The sequence below is a fragment of the Rhagoletis zephyria genome, unplaced genomic scaffold (genome assembly GCF_001687245.7).
Source record: "Rhagoletis zephyria isolate East Lansing unplaced genomic scaffold, Rhagoletis_zephyria_1.1 Rzeph_scaffold_00367, whole genome shotgun sequence".
NCBI lineage: Eukaryota > Metazoa > Arthropoda > Insecta > Diptera > Tephritidae > Rhagoletis > Rhagoletis zephyria.
Genome location: NW_016157451.1, coordinates 251,542 through 269,019, shown reverse-complemented (window position 1 = coordinate 269,019; position 17,478 = coordinate 251,542). Strand labels below are relative to the sequence as shown.

The 17,478-nt window shown below is 33.4% G+C and overlaps 1 protein-coding gene across 11 annotated transcripts in view; it reads left to right on the top strand.

Moving 5' to 3' along the window:
- Positions 1 to 17,478, top strand: part of LOC108359258 (ATP-binding cassette sub-family G member 1) — a 72,625-nt gene that overhangs the window by 26,390 nt on the left and 28,757 nt on the right. For 5 of the 11 annotated variants that reach the window (XM_017611032.1, XM_017611028.1, XM_017611031.1 and 2 more), the window contains exons 2-5: positions 2,501 to 2,801; positions 5,254 to 5,377; positions 5,986 to 6,175; positions 6,232 to 6,616. In XM_017611032.1, the coding sequence (XP_017466521.1) occupies positions 2,660 to 2,801; positions 5,254 to 5,377; positions 5,986 to 6,175; positions 6,232 to 6,616 (841 nt within the window). In that variant the 5' untranslated portion in view covers positions 2,501 to 2,659. The other 6 variants (XM_017611030.1, XM_017611024.1, XM_017611023.1 and 3 more) reach the window with 6 other exon arrangements.

Sequence of the window (17,478 nt, the reverse complement as noted above, 5' to 3'; positions counted from 1 at the left end):
AGTCCTAATTTTATGATGGTTCCTTAATATATTTTAACTACATTGCATTTGAGTATGGAGAGGCAACTATCTGGAAGTATTTTACATAAAAAATTTACTAAGTATTGCCCGGTTTGTAGTTGCAGTTAAACAAAACACATGAAAAGGCACGATTTTTTTTAAATTCGAAAAAATGTAAATATTTCAAAAACGGTGACACTTTTACCTGAAAATTTTTTGTTTATCAGGGAGCTCACCCCCCCACCTACCTTCCCCTAAAGTTTGGCACGTTACTTCTGGGACACCCTGTATAAACTATATAATAAGCAATGTCATAACAGCACCGTTCGTTTGATTTTCCACAATAAGGTGTCAAATTATAACTCTTGGACTGGAGTAATGCAAAGTTTTATTTTTTTGAAAAGAGTTGCCACCTTTTAAAAAATTGCATTCAAATTATCTAAAAAAAATCAATTATTACATAATGGGTATCAGTGGAAAGTGTTTTGAAAATATTTGTTTCTTAACTTAACTTTAGGAAGGTTGCTACCTGTTTAAATATTAAATTCAATTTGAATTAAGAAAATTAATTAAGAGAAAAATGTTTCAACATATGGGCTCATAACGAAAGAGGCTTCAGAAGGTGGCCGCTTGAAAATATTTTGAAGAGGGTTGCCACCTTCTTGCAATGTCGAATTTAATTAACTTATCAAGAAGTTAAATGAAATGTCAAAATAATAATGTGAAACGAAACAATATTAAGAAGACTTTAGTTTGAACACAAAAAATATGTTTGAGGTGTTGGAAGAGGGTTGCCACCTGTTTAAAAATTTAATTCAAATTAATAAATAAGTTAAATGAATTATTAAAATATGGGTATCAATCGAAGGGGGGTTGAAAAATCTTTATTTCTGAATTTAGCGGAGTTGCCACATGTTTAATTAATATAATTCAACTTAATTCATCAGCTGATTAAAATATGCATCGCAATGTTAGACGAAGAATATTGAAGAATATCCTAGCGCGAAACTACTTTTCAAAAGTGCTGCCACCTGTTTAAAAAGTCGAATTTAACTATATCTATATATATAATACGCGAAAGGACTTTTTGTCCAGGTCATCAGATCTGAACCATTCGTTTGATCTTCAAAAATGAGGTATCAAATTAAAGGGCTTGATATGTAGATGTGCAGTGGGCTTTTACTTTTCCGGAAAGAATGGCCACCTTTTAACCTTTTGAAAAATCAAGTTGAGATTATTTATAAATATAAGATGTTAAATTAAAAGGCTTGGTTGCAGATGTGCAATGAGGATTTACTTTTTGAAAAGAGTTGCCTAGGTATCAGCCAAAATGGTTATTTAAAGCTTTGCTTCTTAACTTAACTGTGAGAGTGTTGTCCCTGTTTAAAAAATTAAATTAAATTTTAAACAGGGAAATTACATAGGTAATTTACAAAATATTCCCCCACAGGGGCCAGACTAAAGGAGTTTAAAAAGGTAGTAATTTGAAAATGTTTTGAAAAGGGTTTCCACCTGCTTTAAAAGCCGAATTTAGTTATATGCAGTATTAAAATAAGGTTATCAATTCGTCGGAATCTTTATTTTTATTTTTTTTTATGTATTTCTATAATTCTTTTGTTAAAGGAAAGGTGTTATCTCAGAGGTGGTCCCATACAAATTTGGTTTAGATCCGATCATTAGATCATGAAGAAATTAACGATAAGCTTAAATTTGGACATGAGAATTGAAGTCGGTTTGGTTTTTTGCTTAAAAATCACTTGTGGAATTTATTTTTACTAAACCACTGTGCAACAGTAAGTCTTTCCGCATGCGCATTTGACCCAAATCAGATTTATGAAAAACCGGCCTCTCTCTTTTGGCCACTTCGATGCAATGATCCATGAAAAATACCAGTTTCTTCAAAGCTTTTAAACTCCGGATTTGAGACGTTTCTACAATCAACTCTCTCATCTACTATATAAGTATGTATGTATGTACAAACATATTTATATACATATCGCTTGCATTCGTGAGCAAAAGTACTGGATCTGTCAGTGCACAATAGTCACGCTTGGGCTTTTCAAGTAATAACATACATTTGTAAAAAGTTCAATGAAGAATTTAATGAATTAACGGTTGCATTATAAATAAAGCCAAAATCGAAGGCTACCGTTTGAGATAATCGTGCGACAAAGTTCAATCAATCAAATAAATAGGAGAGATTTTTGTTTTGTAATGATGTACATAGATACATACATATGTACATATAAGTATGTGTACATAACTACATTTTATTTTAAATTGTGTGTAATTGATGCAAGTTATATGGTACAATATGGTATGAAATAGCAAAATTGTATTCTAAGCTGCATACATACATACGTTTGAATATATTTACAAACATATGCCGGTACATACATAGTCGAAATCGCTTGAGTTTAATGTGCCTACATAAGTTCAAAAGCAAATAAAATCTCTTCATTTATTACCATAACAGCAAGTTAAATTACTTTTCAACCAGGGTACCAACGAATTTCGAGTTAAGATCATTCATTAGCAATTTTGCACTCCAGCAGAACTGTGATCTGTGTACTTTCATAGCGGCTAAAATACATTAAGAAAGATTAAAAGACTAAAAAATTATAAGATTTTGAACACAAAATCACTGCGATAGTCAATTATGCCCGACAAGGATACTGCCAATGTGTCAGACAACGCTAGTCCAGCAGTAATCGCTAGCAACACTTCGATGAATGGAAATCTACAAGAACAACAAAAATTCAAATTGCAATTCAGGAATGTTTCCTATATTGCCAAACAAAGTAAGTACATTCATAAGATTATACATGTATATAAAAATATTTATGTATATACGTATGTGTATTTATGTATAAATATACCAGTTTCGATTTAACGTTCAAGTTTTAGGTAATGAAACATGTTTATTTTTTAATTTTTTCATTTTATATTATTCGTGAAAAATAGTATACGCATGTCCGTTTCTACATATCGACCTCTCTGGGCGAAATTATCGTAGGTATGTGCCATTCTTACGAAACTGACTTTTTCATACAAATTTGTTCTACACCACACAACGCGTCACTTGGTAGAATATTGTAGCTGAAATCCTTATAGTTACACCAAAAATTTACTGCATATTTTATGGTATGTTACATTGCATTTTTTCTTGTAGAAAATATAATTCAATATTATTCCAAAAAATTAAGTATGTATAAAAAAACGCTCTCCTGTAAAATTTGCTTTCTAGCACATACAATAATATCGCTGAAAGGGGTCTATATATTCTCATGAATATTATTTATGTATGACTAAAAAATCACTATCCTAATCCTAAGTAAATACGGAACCCATTGAAAACGATGGACCATGGGCCACAGCTTTCATTTTTTTAACTTCATTATCTAAACGCTTTGTCGATGGCGCCATGAATGTTTTGAACGCAGCAGAAACATCATGAATTTGAATAAGTTTGACATGAAAAAAAACGGGAAAATAGAAATATGTTTATCTAATCTAGCCACAACCACAATCGCGGTGTAGGTCTCTCGCCGCCAAAATAATTATCTTCATAAGAGTATGTGTTGAATTAGTGAAAGATGTGGTCCGTCGTGTTCAATGTGTTTGAAGCAATAAATATACTTAGATAGATTTCAAAATTAATCATCAGGGGATTCTCAAAACTGACCTTGTTTTGTTTTTGATGCCTTTAATTAAAAAAAGTGTGAAAACATAAAAAGTAAAACTAATTGCCCCAAATTTGGTATGCATGCACATTAGGGTGATCCGAAAATGGATGTGAAAACTAAAGTCGGAACTTTAATGCCCTCACCCCTAGGATTGATCTTTATCGAAAAAACGGTACCCCTATTATTTTATTTTGAAATCAAAAATATGTAGAAGTAGCTCAAAGTTTTCCAAATCAAATCAATATTTTTTCTCCCTGTTTCTCTTCAGGAGACTAACAAAAATAATGCCCAATTATTTATTTAACCATTTTTTCATAGTAACTATATTTTATAGGTCCGCCAGAAACCTCTGATAATGCAATGGAGACCGATACGTAAAAATGGCTTATATTAAAAATGGTTAAATAAACAGTTCAGTATTATTATTGGAAGTCTCCCGAAGAGAACCAGAGTTTTTTCGATCGAAAAATTTTCGTTTTCAAGAATTCTATACCATTTCTACGAAAAGTGGTTTTTCCTCTTATAAAATACAGGAAAACTTTGAGCGCTTTGAGCGACCTCTTAATGATAATAATAATAATAGATTGGCGCTTAAGACTGGTTTTCACTGTGTCATATTTTGACGCCAAAATTTGGCGACATATTTTGACACAACTTTATATCTTTTATCCATACCTTGACTGATGATATTATAGGCCAAAAACAAATATATAGCCGATTTAGCAGCGCATGTGTACGACTAAAGACCTATCCGGATCCAAATCCATCAATAAACCGCCTTTTAATCCCATTTGACAATGTGTTTTCACTTACTTGACGACAAATGCCACTGAATTTGACATAGTGAAAATCAGCCTTTACACATATGTTAGTGTTTGGCTGAGCTTCTCCTCCGACTAGTGGCGTGCGCCTTAATGTCACACAAAGCGGAGGAACCTACAGCTTTAAGCCGACTCCGAACGGTGATTTGATGGGAAGCTGTTTTCCATGGCAGTAAAACACTCGGAGGTTTGCCATTGCCTGCCGAGGGACGACCGCTGTTAAGAAAAATCCTTTTTTATCTATGTTTTTTGCGATGTTGCTTTAACCAGGGTTTGAACCCAGGTGCAGCGGAGTGGAATCGCGCACTGCTTACTACTACACCACAGCGACCTCTTAATATTATTATATTATATATTATATTTGCTTTCAAAATAAAAAATATGGGTATACTTTTTTCGGTATAGAACAATCCTAGATGGTGAAAGCATCAAGATTCCGACTTTACTTTTTTTTTTTACCACCCTAATGTACATACATACATATATACTTTGTTTGGTCAGTTTATGGGTTCTTCAAATATAACAATTATTACTTTTGACAAAATATTTCTTATATGAGAAACCATTATGGCGATATTTCAAAATACGAAAAAACAAAAAAAAAATACGAAGTTTATGGGTTACTTTAGAACGGCCCTGTAAGCATTTTCTTTCTTATCTAAATTTAAAAAGTTTTTTGCTCCTCCTGTTTCAAATTTCTCATCGCTTCTATGATATGATAACTTTATTTATGTATATACATATAGACAAAAAGCTGGTTAATATACTCCATGACGTCTGTGGAGAATTCAAATCCGGACGACTTACTGCCGTTTTGGGGCCATCCGGTGCGGGTAAAACATCGATACTCAATGTGCTTTCCGGTTTCAAGTACGATATTTAATCGTAAATCATTACACAGGCCTGCGAAATTTAAGTTTTTATTGCCCCCCTCCAATAATTATGTTACTTTTTTTGAATATCTAGGTATGGTAAATTAAAATACATCTTTTGGTTTTTTTCTAGCATGTCGAAATTTTTTTATTGGTGACATGTATATTTTAGGATTTTAAGCAACTTGCTAATAGACCAAAATTAAATCAGAAAAACTTATGTAATTTCGAAGTTAAAGCTAAGAAAATTGATACAAGTTATTTTCTTACCGTTAAGGCGCATTACTAGCGTTAACCTCGATATTACAAAAGCTTTTCTGATTTACTTTGTCTATTTGTGGGTATATTAAACTAATGATATTGCTTTTAAGTAAAAATTCAATTCTAAATTAATTAAGTTTTGCCTTTTCATGCAAATTGGTAATAATCCTAAAAAATCTCGACGTGCTAGAAAAATATCAAAGATGCGTTTTGATTTAACATACCTATATATTCAAAAAACAATTACATAATTATTGGAGGGGGAAACAACACTTAAATTTCGCTGGCCTGTGTTATTAATAATATTGCACATTGCAAATACATGGATACTTGAAATCTTTTCAGAGCCAGCGGTGTCTCGGGTAAATTTACATTCAACGACAAGGAGCGAAACCTTTTGGCTTTCCGCAAATCGTCATGTTACATTCCCCAGGATTTTGCGCTGCTCGATCTCTTAACGGTGCAAGAGACAATGAACGACTCGGCAGATCTTAAATTACCAGCAAAAATCGTCACTTCGGAGAAACAAAAAATCGTAAGCTTTCCGAAACTAATCACAATGGCTTCACATTTTACTTTATTTCCATGTAGATCGATGACATACTCATGATACTCAATATGGATAAGTGCCGTCACAGATTAGTGCGTAACTTATCCGGTGGTGAGCGCAAACGTCTATCTATCGCTATAGAACTGGTCACAAATCCACCGGTTATGTTTTTCGATGAACCCACTAGTGGTTTGGATAGTGTCGCCAGTTTACAAGTTATCAACTATTTGAGGCGGCTGGCACTTGAAAATCGTATAATCGTCTGCGTTGTACATCAGCCAAGTTCGAGGCTAATAAAACTATTCGATGATGTGATAGTTATGTCACGTGGTCAGGTGCTTTATTCCGGTGCTGAAAGAGAAATGATACCCACCTTCGAAACAGCGGGCTTTGCATTTCCCAATTACTATAACCCTGCAGATTTCGGTAAGATTCAGAGAATATTTCAAAAGCTTAAATATGGATACATAGGGCGGGTTAATTTGTATGGAACGATTTTTTCGACACCCTTTTTAGCAGAAAGAAAAAACAGAAATTCCGTACGTCATGCACCCCTCGTGTCGGTTGGGCGGGAAAGGAGATAAAACCGAATTAATTTATTAATTATTTATTTATTTAATATGAAGTTAATAATAATAGATTGGCACTTACACAATATGTTAGTAGATTTGTGGCCTGCACCGCGATGTTTTTACACAAAGGGGTGGGACCTACAGCGACTGCGAGCGGAGATTGTGTTTTTATGAAAAGGTCTTCCATGGCAGAAATACACTCGGAGGTTTGGCATTGCCTGCCTTAGCGACCGCTATTCGAAAAACTACATACATATGTATATTTTTATTTTGAACCCAAGCCCTGCGGAATGGTAGTCCGTACCTCTACAACTATGAAGATAAATATTTGCTGAAGTATTATTAACAGTGCTGCAACAAGATTTTTTTTTACCAAAATCGCAAAAAAAAGTTACCAATATCAAACTATTTAATGCGCAGAACTGTATTTACAGTGAAAGCTGCCATAAGCGGAAATCGATGGTCACCTACTTTTTGTCCGCCTTTGGGATATGTCCGCTTATGGGACTTTAGTAAAAAAGAATATTAAAATTCAAATTAAAAAAAATGGACATCTGAGGTTTCTAAAAAAATTATATTTCGAGGGCTTATATTCAATATCCTCTATCTACAATTTTCACAAAAACTACTTTGTGATGTTAGAACCCATCTGAGATTTACCTGTCATCACTGATGTTGATTCTGATTTGCAATTTAATAGTGTAAATTCTTCTATTAAGCGTTATACAAGGTACGCATTAATATCACCGATGCCAGTTAAGTCTTAGGTGGATTTTTATATCAGAACCTCATATTTTGTGAAAAGTGCAGACAGAGGGTATTGAATATAAGCCCTCGATTTGTTCTTCAAAATATATACATACAAAAAACGGAATGACTGGAAAATAAGTCAAAATTTATGGCGTTTTCTTTTCTATCCGCTACGCTCAAACAGAAAGAAGAGGGCAACGAAAAGGCAAACATTTTTTGGAGAAGAAAACATATTTGAATATGGAGATATTATGTATGCAAGTATGTATGTGTACATATGCATGCGCAAGACCCAACATCAAACTGGAAAAGACAAAATTTACCGCTTATTATAGAACCGCGTTCGCTTATCAGAGATTTTTTTCCAAAAATATATATGTTTGTGTGTCCTCGTCCGTTTATCATAGCGTATAAATCAAAAATTGTTCGTTCCCAAGAACGTGTCCGCTTATAGGAGATATCCGCTTACTAGGGCGTCCGTCTATGGGGCGTTCTAGAATTCTTGAAAATCAATATTTTTCGATCGGAAAACTCTGGTTCTCTTAAGGATACTTTCAAATTTAATACCCAATTATTTATTTAACCATTTTTTAATACTAACGATTTTTTATTGGTCGCCTCATTGCTTTTTTCGGGGTTCTTGTGGGTTTTTGGCGAAGCTATAAATTATAGTTGCGATGAAAAAATGATTAAATAAACAATTGGGTATTATTATTGGGAATATCCTACAGATAAACAGAGTTTCCTATTCTACGAAAAGTTGTTTTTTCCCCATATAAAATACCTGGAAAACTTTGGGCGATTTGAGCGACCTCTAAATATTTTTTGATTTCAAAATAAAAAAAATAGGGGTATTATTTTTTCCATATAGAACAATCCTACGGGGTGAGAGCATAAACATTCCGACTTTACTTTCTCACATGCCTGTTTTTGGACCACCCTAATGTGCATGCATATGTATATATGTAAGTGTATACAATAGTATTTATACATACAGACATATACATAGGGATGTTTCGAATGTCATATTTTTCACATTCGCTAATGCGAATGCGAATTTTCGGAACGCGAATGTTAGGAATAACATTAAAAAAGCTATAACAAACTCAAGTCATTGTTTCCGTTCCTTAATTTTTTTTTTAATTATTAGAATATTGAACGAGTGTTTAACCTATACAGTGTCTTAATCTGATAGTCAATGTTCAAAAGGGGCAAATATTTGCGGGCCAGATCTGTCAATTTGTTCTATTTTAGTTTAGTTTTCCACCAATCGAGATTCGATTTTCGCCGAGATGAGCTCGTTTTTCTTTAACATAGGGCTTCAGTTGAGCTTTAATTTCACATTTTTTTAATGTCCCCAGGTTCTACATCCGAGCCTTCGCTTTCGCTGGAGGAATGCAAAATTATTTCTAGGTTGCTTATAAGACTTTTAGCAATACTTGTTGGAGGTCCATCAATGTTGCTTGATATACTACTTAGCCGTTTAGCGCCTGAAGCTAAAAGCCGGTTGTTGCCGCCACTGTCTAAAATATATTATATTATACTAGAATAATCTAGTACTTTCATTTTTATCGATAAATTAAAATGACTTGTCACGAGTCGTAAGCCGAGTTCTATAATTGCGCCAATTGTACTTTAGTTAGTTCGTGCATAAAATAGCTCAAAAGCAATTAATCAAGATCTGGTCGTACGTCATATCATCATATTCCACAAATTGATTTAATTTAAGTTATATCCATAAAAGGAGTTTTAACATACATATGTACATGTATAATTACATGTGTTGAAACTATGCATAATAAAGCTTGAATTCACATCCAGCTGACCTAGTTTTTTCTTTCAAAATTCTGAGAAATCATAGAGATACTGTCTCGACACCGGTTATTTTCCGCACCCTGGTTAGACAGACTGAGAGCTATTTCGACAATATTAGAGTGGGCTCTCTGCCCATGTACATATTCACATTCGCAAAACATTCGTATCATTTGATGCGAATGCGAATGTGTAAAATGATGCGAATCATTCGCATAACGAATGCGAATGCAAATATTCGCAACATCCCTGGTCTATACATAAGTATATCCGAAGACACCAATCAGGCAGTCAGCACTTTTCATGTTTTCATCGTTCCATTCAGCTATAATTTTTGTATCTGCACTGAGAGCAAAATCAACCAAAAATTTGTTAATATTACCAAATTCAAACTTGAAAAGGACTCAACGTGATTTTTGGTTAATATTTTACAATGACTTGGTTGATATTTTCAACCACAATTTTGTTTACATTAACACGCTTATGTTCTGCACTTCACAGATGCTTTTTCATAATTCGGAGATACAAAACAAAAATGTTTGTAATCATTTTAACACGTTGCCTCTGACGGGGTTAGCAAATAACAGCAAGCATCCCTACACTCTCAGCTACAGCCGCTTTATAAATTTGTCTTTGAATGTTCAACTTGAATAAATTTTCTTCGTCGTTTAATTTAATCCTGCACTTCACAGATGCTTTTTCGTAATAAAGAAGAACCAAAAAAGGGGAAAAAAATAAAAATTATGTGTTGCCGCTGACTGCATTCGTACTCGAACCTGCCGGAAGCCTCAATTAACAGCAAGCACATCTGCACGTTCAACTACAGCCACGCATACGAATTGGTTTTCAAAAGTTCAACTTGAATCACATTTTTTAAAATAGGTGTATTATAAAAAAACGATTGTACTTTTGGCTCAGTGTGCGTGAGCGCTGAAAGCCATAACACCAGAAACGATTGGTGAGGATTTCGAACCTGTGTAAGTGTGGCCGAAGAAACAAATTTGTCGATTGGGCGTCGGTTTAAGAAACTGGTAGTGTCTTATGGCTCATAATGGTATATTTTGTATCTGGACATATGTACATAGGGTTAAGGCGCATGCCACAAAACAACTGAAGGCATCTGATCATTCACAGTATCATGGATACGGTCCATTGCCACAGAGGATTATAGGTCGCATAATTCCTCGTAGATCGGATATAATTTGGCCCCTGCGATCACCCTACTTGGCACCTTTGGACTTTTTTATGAGGCTACTCGGATGGCCGTATTTATGCGAATACATCTCCAACTTTGGAGCACTTTAAAATCAGCATTTTTCCAGTTATGGCCAATATACATAATACTTACATATGTCAACAAGTGGCCGAAAATATCTCAAAAAAAATAACTCTTGAAGGCAGTCCTGAAAGCTTTCGATGCACACATAAGCAAGAGCGAGAATATATGTACATATGTATTTACATAGAATTCTACTCATATGGTTACCAGGGTACACCGGGATATTGATGGCAATTGCAAAGCTGACGATATAGCAATAGCAAACAGTTTGTTAGAGATCACACCATTCCAGCAGCCAAGGAATGCTTGAATAACTTTTCGGCTTGCAGGAATACCTGGTATTTTTCGAAAAGGAAATGCTCATCATTGCTCTTAATTTTAAACAGAAACAAAGGCCCGTAGTCATAGTCAAAATAAAGTCGACTTTAAAGTTAGTTGCAGCTTTTTGACATAATTTTCAATGGGATATCTGTCAAAAAAGCTGCAACTAACTTTAAAGTCGACTTTATTTTGACTATGACTACGGGCCATTGTTTTTAACAATTTCAGGAAAAAAGGAACTTTTCTTTTTTGTTTACACCTAAAAAGTGCCTTTCGTTGAAAATCAAGAAAATAGTAGCCGGTCGCTTTATTTACAGACAACATTATCTTAAATATAGCGAAAAAGAACAAAAAAGTACAAATTTTTCTCCATGTGTAAAATTGGTCAACTTTGAGCGGCTCTACCTCCTTAACTACTAATCCATGTTTAATAAACGTTATATTTTAGTAGTCTCTGTAAATTTCTCTATTAGACACATTTATTCACTTTATCAAATTTCTAGTATAGGTCTGCCTGACGTCCTGGTTTTCCAGGATTTGTCCTGGTTTAAACAGATTGTCCTGGTGTCCTGGTCCACACTTAAATTGTCCTGGTTTTTTAATGAAGGTCAATGCAGACACCCATCTAATTTTTTTGCTTTGAAAAAAAGGTTAAGCTTTCTGTAATTAGTAGTCGAAAATCGACAATGAAACATTTTTTCTAACATGATGATCAATATCTGGTGAGTTTACTTTCTTTCGTTTTAGTTTATTTGTTTAAAATCTAATTTTGTATCTTCAGGCAAATACCAAAAAAGTGGAACTTCTTGAACGGCTGAGGGGTCACACATACTAAATACGCAGTAGATAATTTCAGGTGTTAAAATCTGTTTCAAAATGCCTTTCTGAAGGTCATTCCTTTCACCTTTCTTTTTTGTACAGAGTGGCACAAATTGAAGGGCTACTGCTTTCGCTACTCAAAGAAGGACTTTTGTAGTACGTACATCTGACGGCCTTTTGAAGAAGTTCTTTTAAAGCTGTTTTTAGTTCATAAAAATCATACTTCTTTAAGGAATTTAAATATTTAAGATTCAGATTAAATATGTTTAATTGAGACTTAAAATGGCTATTAAATACTATTTGTAATGCTAAATAATATAAACATATACTTAAGTAAATTCGCGTAAATTGTAAATAGGAAACCCCCTTCTAGAAAGCATGCAGGGAAGCAATTTTTTCAGTCCTTAAGGCCTGTATGCAGCTCTCAAGAAAAGCAAAAACTCCATATAAAATGACGTACAAGAAATGGCTAAGAAATTTTCTTGAGTCAAATTTCCTTAAGGCAGTACGCAGTTCTTAAGAAATTTACTACGCTTTCTACTACGGTTTTCTAAAGTTTTTTGTGAAAAAGAGCTCAAGGCAACCCAGGTTTGCAACAGAAATATATGCCCGTTCCATTATTTCTTGAGGAAAGAGTGAGGTAACAAAAATGTCAATATTCCTTGGTCACACACGCGAAATAATGGCAATTTTTTCTTGACCATTTTCTTGAGAGCTGCATACAGGGCTTTATTGGGTAACTCTTTTAGAATGGCTTCTCTCCAGACAGCCTACCTAAATTATCTTAACGTTATGCATATACAAAATGGCAAAAGTGATCATGGAGCGCATTGTAGGATATGTATGGTGGTAAGGCAAGCATTCAAGCACGTTAAAAGCGCCAAACATTTTTCCAAGTTACGTCACCGTCAAGAGAAATTTGCTCTTTTATGATTAAAAGAACATTCAGAACTTGAGCGTTTCATCATTATCAACCATTCAGCTATACGGATTGTGCAACAAAACTACATTACTTATAATATCAGAAAATACTTCAAAATAATGCAACGCCAGAACCAAAGAAACTGTTTTTATAGGGAATAAGTGCCCTGGTCGATGGGTTCACGATTATGGCAGCCCTAGTCTAGTAGCGCAATTTTCTGTCCCCCGCTTATGACGATATTGTTACATATCACACTTTTAAACTAAGCTTTCTTAACTCTTTCAGTACAAAAATTCAACCACTGATTCTAAACATTTTAAAATATGTATACCAGCTAATTTTAAAAATTACATCAAAAAATTTTTTAAAGTTTTAAGTTGCCGTCATTCAGGGTTCTTTTTAATGGTCAGTGATATCCTAGGTGTTTAAAAAAGAAAGCCATTCCCACTATTTTACAACGCTTTTATCAACTTGCAATGTTGTGTGTCCAGACACCATTCATTGCTATAAAACCTTTGCTTTGCAAAGATCCTATAAAAAGTCTAGTCCTCGTCAGGGAACTGCAATTAATCATGATTTTAAGTAATTGGTTGAATAACACAAGAAATAGTGTTAGTGGATATTATGCATTGAAAAATATTCACACAAATGGACTATCACTATTTTACGTACGGCACACAAAGCGAGAGTATGTACAATGACAACTTCTCTGTTGACATGAATTGGTGTAGTGTTCAATTCTCTCATTGAGCCATTAAACAAATTTGTTATACCGAAATGAGTCGCAGCACTAAGAAGCACCAATAGTTCAATCGAATGATTTTAGTGATTTTCGTCGTTTATAGCAACAAAACATGTACAAACGACGAGAAAACGATTAGGGTTGTTCGACTTCACTAGAAAGTCGACTTTCGACTTTTCGATTGACTCTGTACAGCCGACTTTAAAAGTCGACCGATACACGAAGAAAAGTCGACTTTTTCGACTTTTTTAATAAAAAGAAATGTATTAACTATACTCTGCATTTAACTCATATATTAGCTATAAATATAAGAGTCAGAATACGCCAAAAATATCATGATTTACTAGTGGTCTTTAGAATAATCTGTAATTTAGTGAAATTCAATGCTAGGTAAAAAAAACAGACACTAAAAGATTTTTAAAAATTTTGAAAATTGTTCCAGTTATACAGCATGAAAATGTTGGTTGTGAGGGTTTTCAAAAATTATATTTTTGAAAAATAATTTAAAATTTTTTAAATTTTCACACAAAAAAATTCTAAAAATTTTTTGAATCGATATTTGGTAATTACGGACAACTTTTTGAAAAATGTGGCCTTCCGATGGAGCAGAATTGGCGGGTATTGGTAGAAATATAGTGCCACTTTATAAGCATGGATAAATATGGGAGTAGCCCAGACAGCTAGTGGATTGGGACTATCCACACGACTAATGTCGCATATTAACTGGAATCCTACCAGCAACGTTTTTAGCGGTGTTTAAAATGTTGTACCTTACGGATTGGTCAAATTCGAACCAAAGACTGTCTATAGAAACTTACACAAACTCATGCAGAAAAACTTTCTTGCATGAAATTTTTAAAATAAATACCTATGTTTATCTTACCTCATTATTAAATGAAGATTGTGGAGACAAACGATTAACAAATTTGAGGAATTTGTTTTCGTATAGTAATTTTATGCGCTGCTCTTAAATGATTTGACAATGTTGTTGTACTGTCAATAAAATACATTTCTCTACCACACTTGTCAAATTTCACTTCAGTTTTATTGGCAAACTTTTTTAAATACGACCAAACAGCACACCGCGCCCTTGTTAGAAGATCAGTTTTTATATGCAAATAAATCAAAAAAAGTCGAGAGTCGAAAGTGAAAAGTCGACTTCAGTCGACTTCCATAAACTAAAAGTCGATCACTAAAATTCGACTTTCAGGAGTAAAAAGTCGATTTTGGTCGAAAGTCGAAGTCGACTTTGCCATCCCTAAAAACTATGAGAAAGCGACAGCATGCGAAGGCACACTAACACACTCTCACTTTTAGCTCACACTTGTTTATGGTGGCGCCCGCATGTGACACAGTGTTGGGAAACGAAATTGTTCCTTCAGTACGAAATCTATACAAAAACTGTACTTTTCGACTGTAAATTGCAGCGACTTTTTTATTTGCTCATATATTTTCTTAGTACATGCATACATAGATTAACTTCAAGATCAATGATTTGATGGTATTCATGGGAAAGTTTATGAAGGTACATTTTACACTTTGAACATAAATGTGTATGCACATATTTTAAGGTACACTTCTTAACAAACAAATTTTTTTAAGTTATTATGCATGGATAAAAGAGACATCTTCTTTGAATTCAGTACTAAAGTTTGACATTTTATTTTTAGTATTTCAAGTGCTTATCAAAACTTTACGACACTCACATATTGACAAGATTGGCCATTTATCTTAAAATTATTTAATTTTAATTATTTGTTGATAAAAATGCAGTTTATCCTTTAATAAAACCTCAAGACTCAATTTTTGCGCAACATTAAGAAAATCAACAAACTTTCTTAAAAATTTCGGGCTTTTAACTAGATTTCCTAGAAATATATGTTTTGAGAATGTCGTTTGTAGTCCAATCAATTTAAATGAAGTGCAAGTTTAAAATAGCTGCGACTTATAGTTGATTTTTAATATATTTTTTTGTTTGATGAAGGTGTTTCTCATTTTCTTCGTTAAAAAAATCGCGTTTAGGTAATATGACATTGACGGTAAATTCCAGCTACTTTAAACTTGCACTTTATTATACTAAAATTGAAATAGAAAGCTCGAAAGTTTGTCGATTTTTTTAATGTGGTTCAAAGATTTAAAGTTATTTTCATACAGTTTTTGTTAAGGAATTAACTATATTTTTATAAACAAATAATTAAAATTAAAAAATAACAAAATAAATAGTCAACTCTTGTCAATATATGAGTGTCGTGAAGTTATGATATTTAAGACCATAAAGAATTAACGATGACACTGTTTCTAACTATATAAAGCTGATTTCGACATTTTGTTTTAATAAGATTTAGTATCGAATATATTCTTTCAAAACTTGCCTATGAGTGTGAGGTTGATAGCACACCTTTTGCTATGTAATAATGGTTATTTCAAAACCTTTTTTTCAAAACTTACAAAGGCAAAAACGAGAAGGCGAAGACAAAAAGAAAAAAAAAATTCCCGCAGTGAATTTTCAGAGCTACGTATATATTTATAGTATTCATCACAAAATTGTACTAAAAAGTACTGCGTAGTAAACGAAATTGTATCAAAAAAGTATAATTGTACCAAAAATGCCAACACTGATGTAGAACAAAGCAGAACACAAATAATTATAAACTCATTGAAATTATTTTCAGCGTCTCACTAGACCAAATGAGTAAAATCAAGCTGGGTAGACTATACTCGATAGACACAAAAATTGCCGCCACATTAGAGCGATACGATATGCGATACGATACGCGATACGATATGAATGCGACATCGGCATGCTGAGTACGTGGGAATTGGTAGGAAGCGATGAAAACTGTGCACACTTGCACGACAGCGACACCGATGCGATATAATATCGCATGCGTATCGCACGTACGACACCGCTGCGAATAATATTGCATGCGTATCGCATGTGCGACACGGTTTTCTGAACGAGGTGAAGTTAGCATTGCGCGGTATTTTTTGCAATAAGCATGACCATTTCACAGGCGGAAGCATCTTCCTCAATTTTTTTTTTAGTCGAAATTATAAAAAAAACCCATGTTTATGAAACTATACAGAAAAAACGACTGTACAACAGACGTGACTAGTTTGGCATTGAGAAATATAGCGTCTGAAGTCAAGGATACAGGTAAATGCACAAAAGAATATTTTCTGTGATGGTTTATTTGGCTTTGTTTTCACAAAAAAAGAAATTTAAAGAATCCAATAATTACTAATAATTACTACTTATTTTTGATTTTGAATAGCAAAAAAAGATTTGGTGTTTGTTTAAATGTTAATTATTAATTATTTTGTTTCAAATATTCAAATAATTAGTAATCAGTGTAATTAGAAACAATTAAGAAATAATCATCTCATTTACCATTAAAAGAAGAAATCAGATATAACAAATACTAAAAAATTATGTATGTATGTAGGTAATTATTTTTGATTTTTCGTTATACTTTTATATGTTTCTTTCTTGAGTGTTATTTTATTATTTTTAAGGAGTTTTTAAATTAAAGAGAGAAAGTACAAATTTGTGTGCTCTATTACACAATGCTACAAAAAATAATGAAGTAAAAATACTTGGTAAGTCATGTTATTTTTCAGGAAAGGTTTTGCCGAGTGAAGTAAGAATCGAGATACGAAATTTTTGTCAAACACCCACACAATCTTGATTTACTGTTAAAAAACCGGGTTTCCGCACTTATAATCAGGGTTCGTATTTGCACACACATGCTCTGCTCACACACACGCCAGAAACACATTCAACTTGCACTCACTGCTCATACACATGTGTGTGCATAAGTGGAAAACAAACTCTACTCACAGAAAAGTGTGTGCTGTTTGTTATTAAGCACATGCACATGTGTGTGAGCCGATTTTTGTACAAATTTCAGCCCATGCACATGCACATAATATATTCGTAAAAGAATTTGTTTATTAAACGTTATTTTTTGAAAGACAATTCAATAAAAAGTGAGATGTTGTTTGTTTTTTATATGACAGAAAACATATTAAAAAATTATTTTAAGATTTGAGTTAGAATTCGAAGTGTAT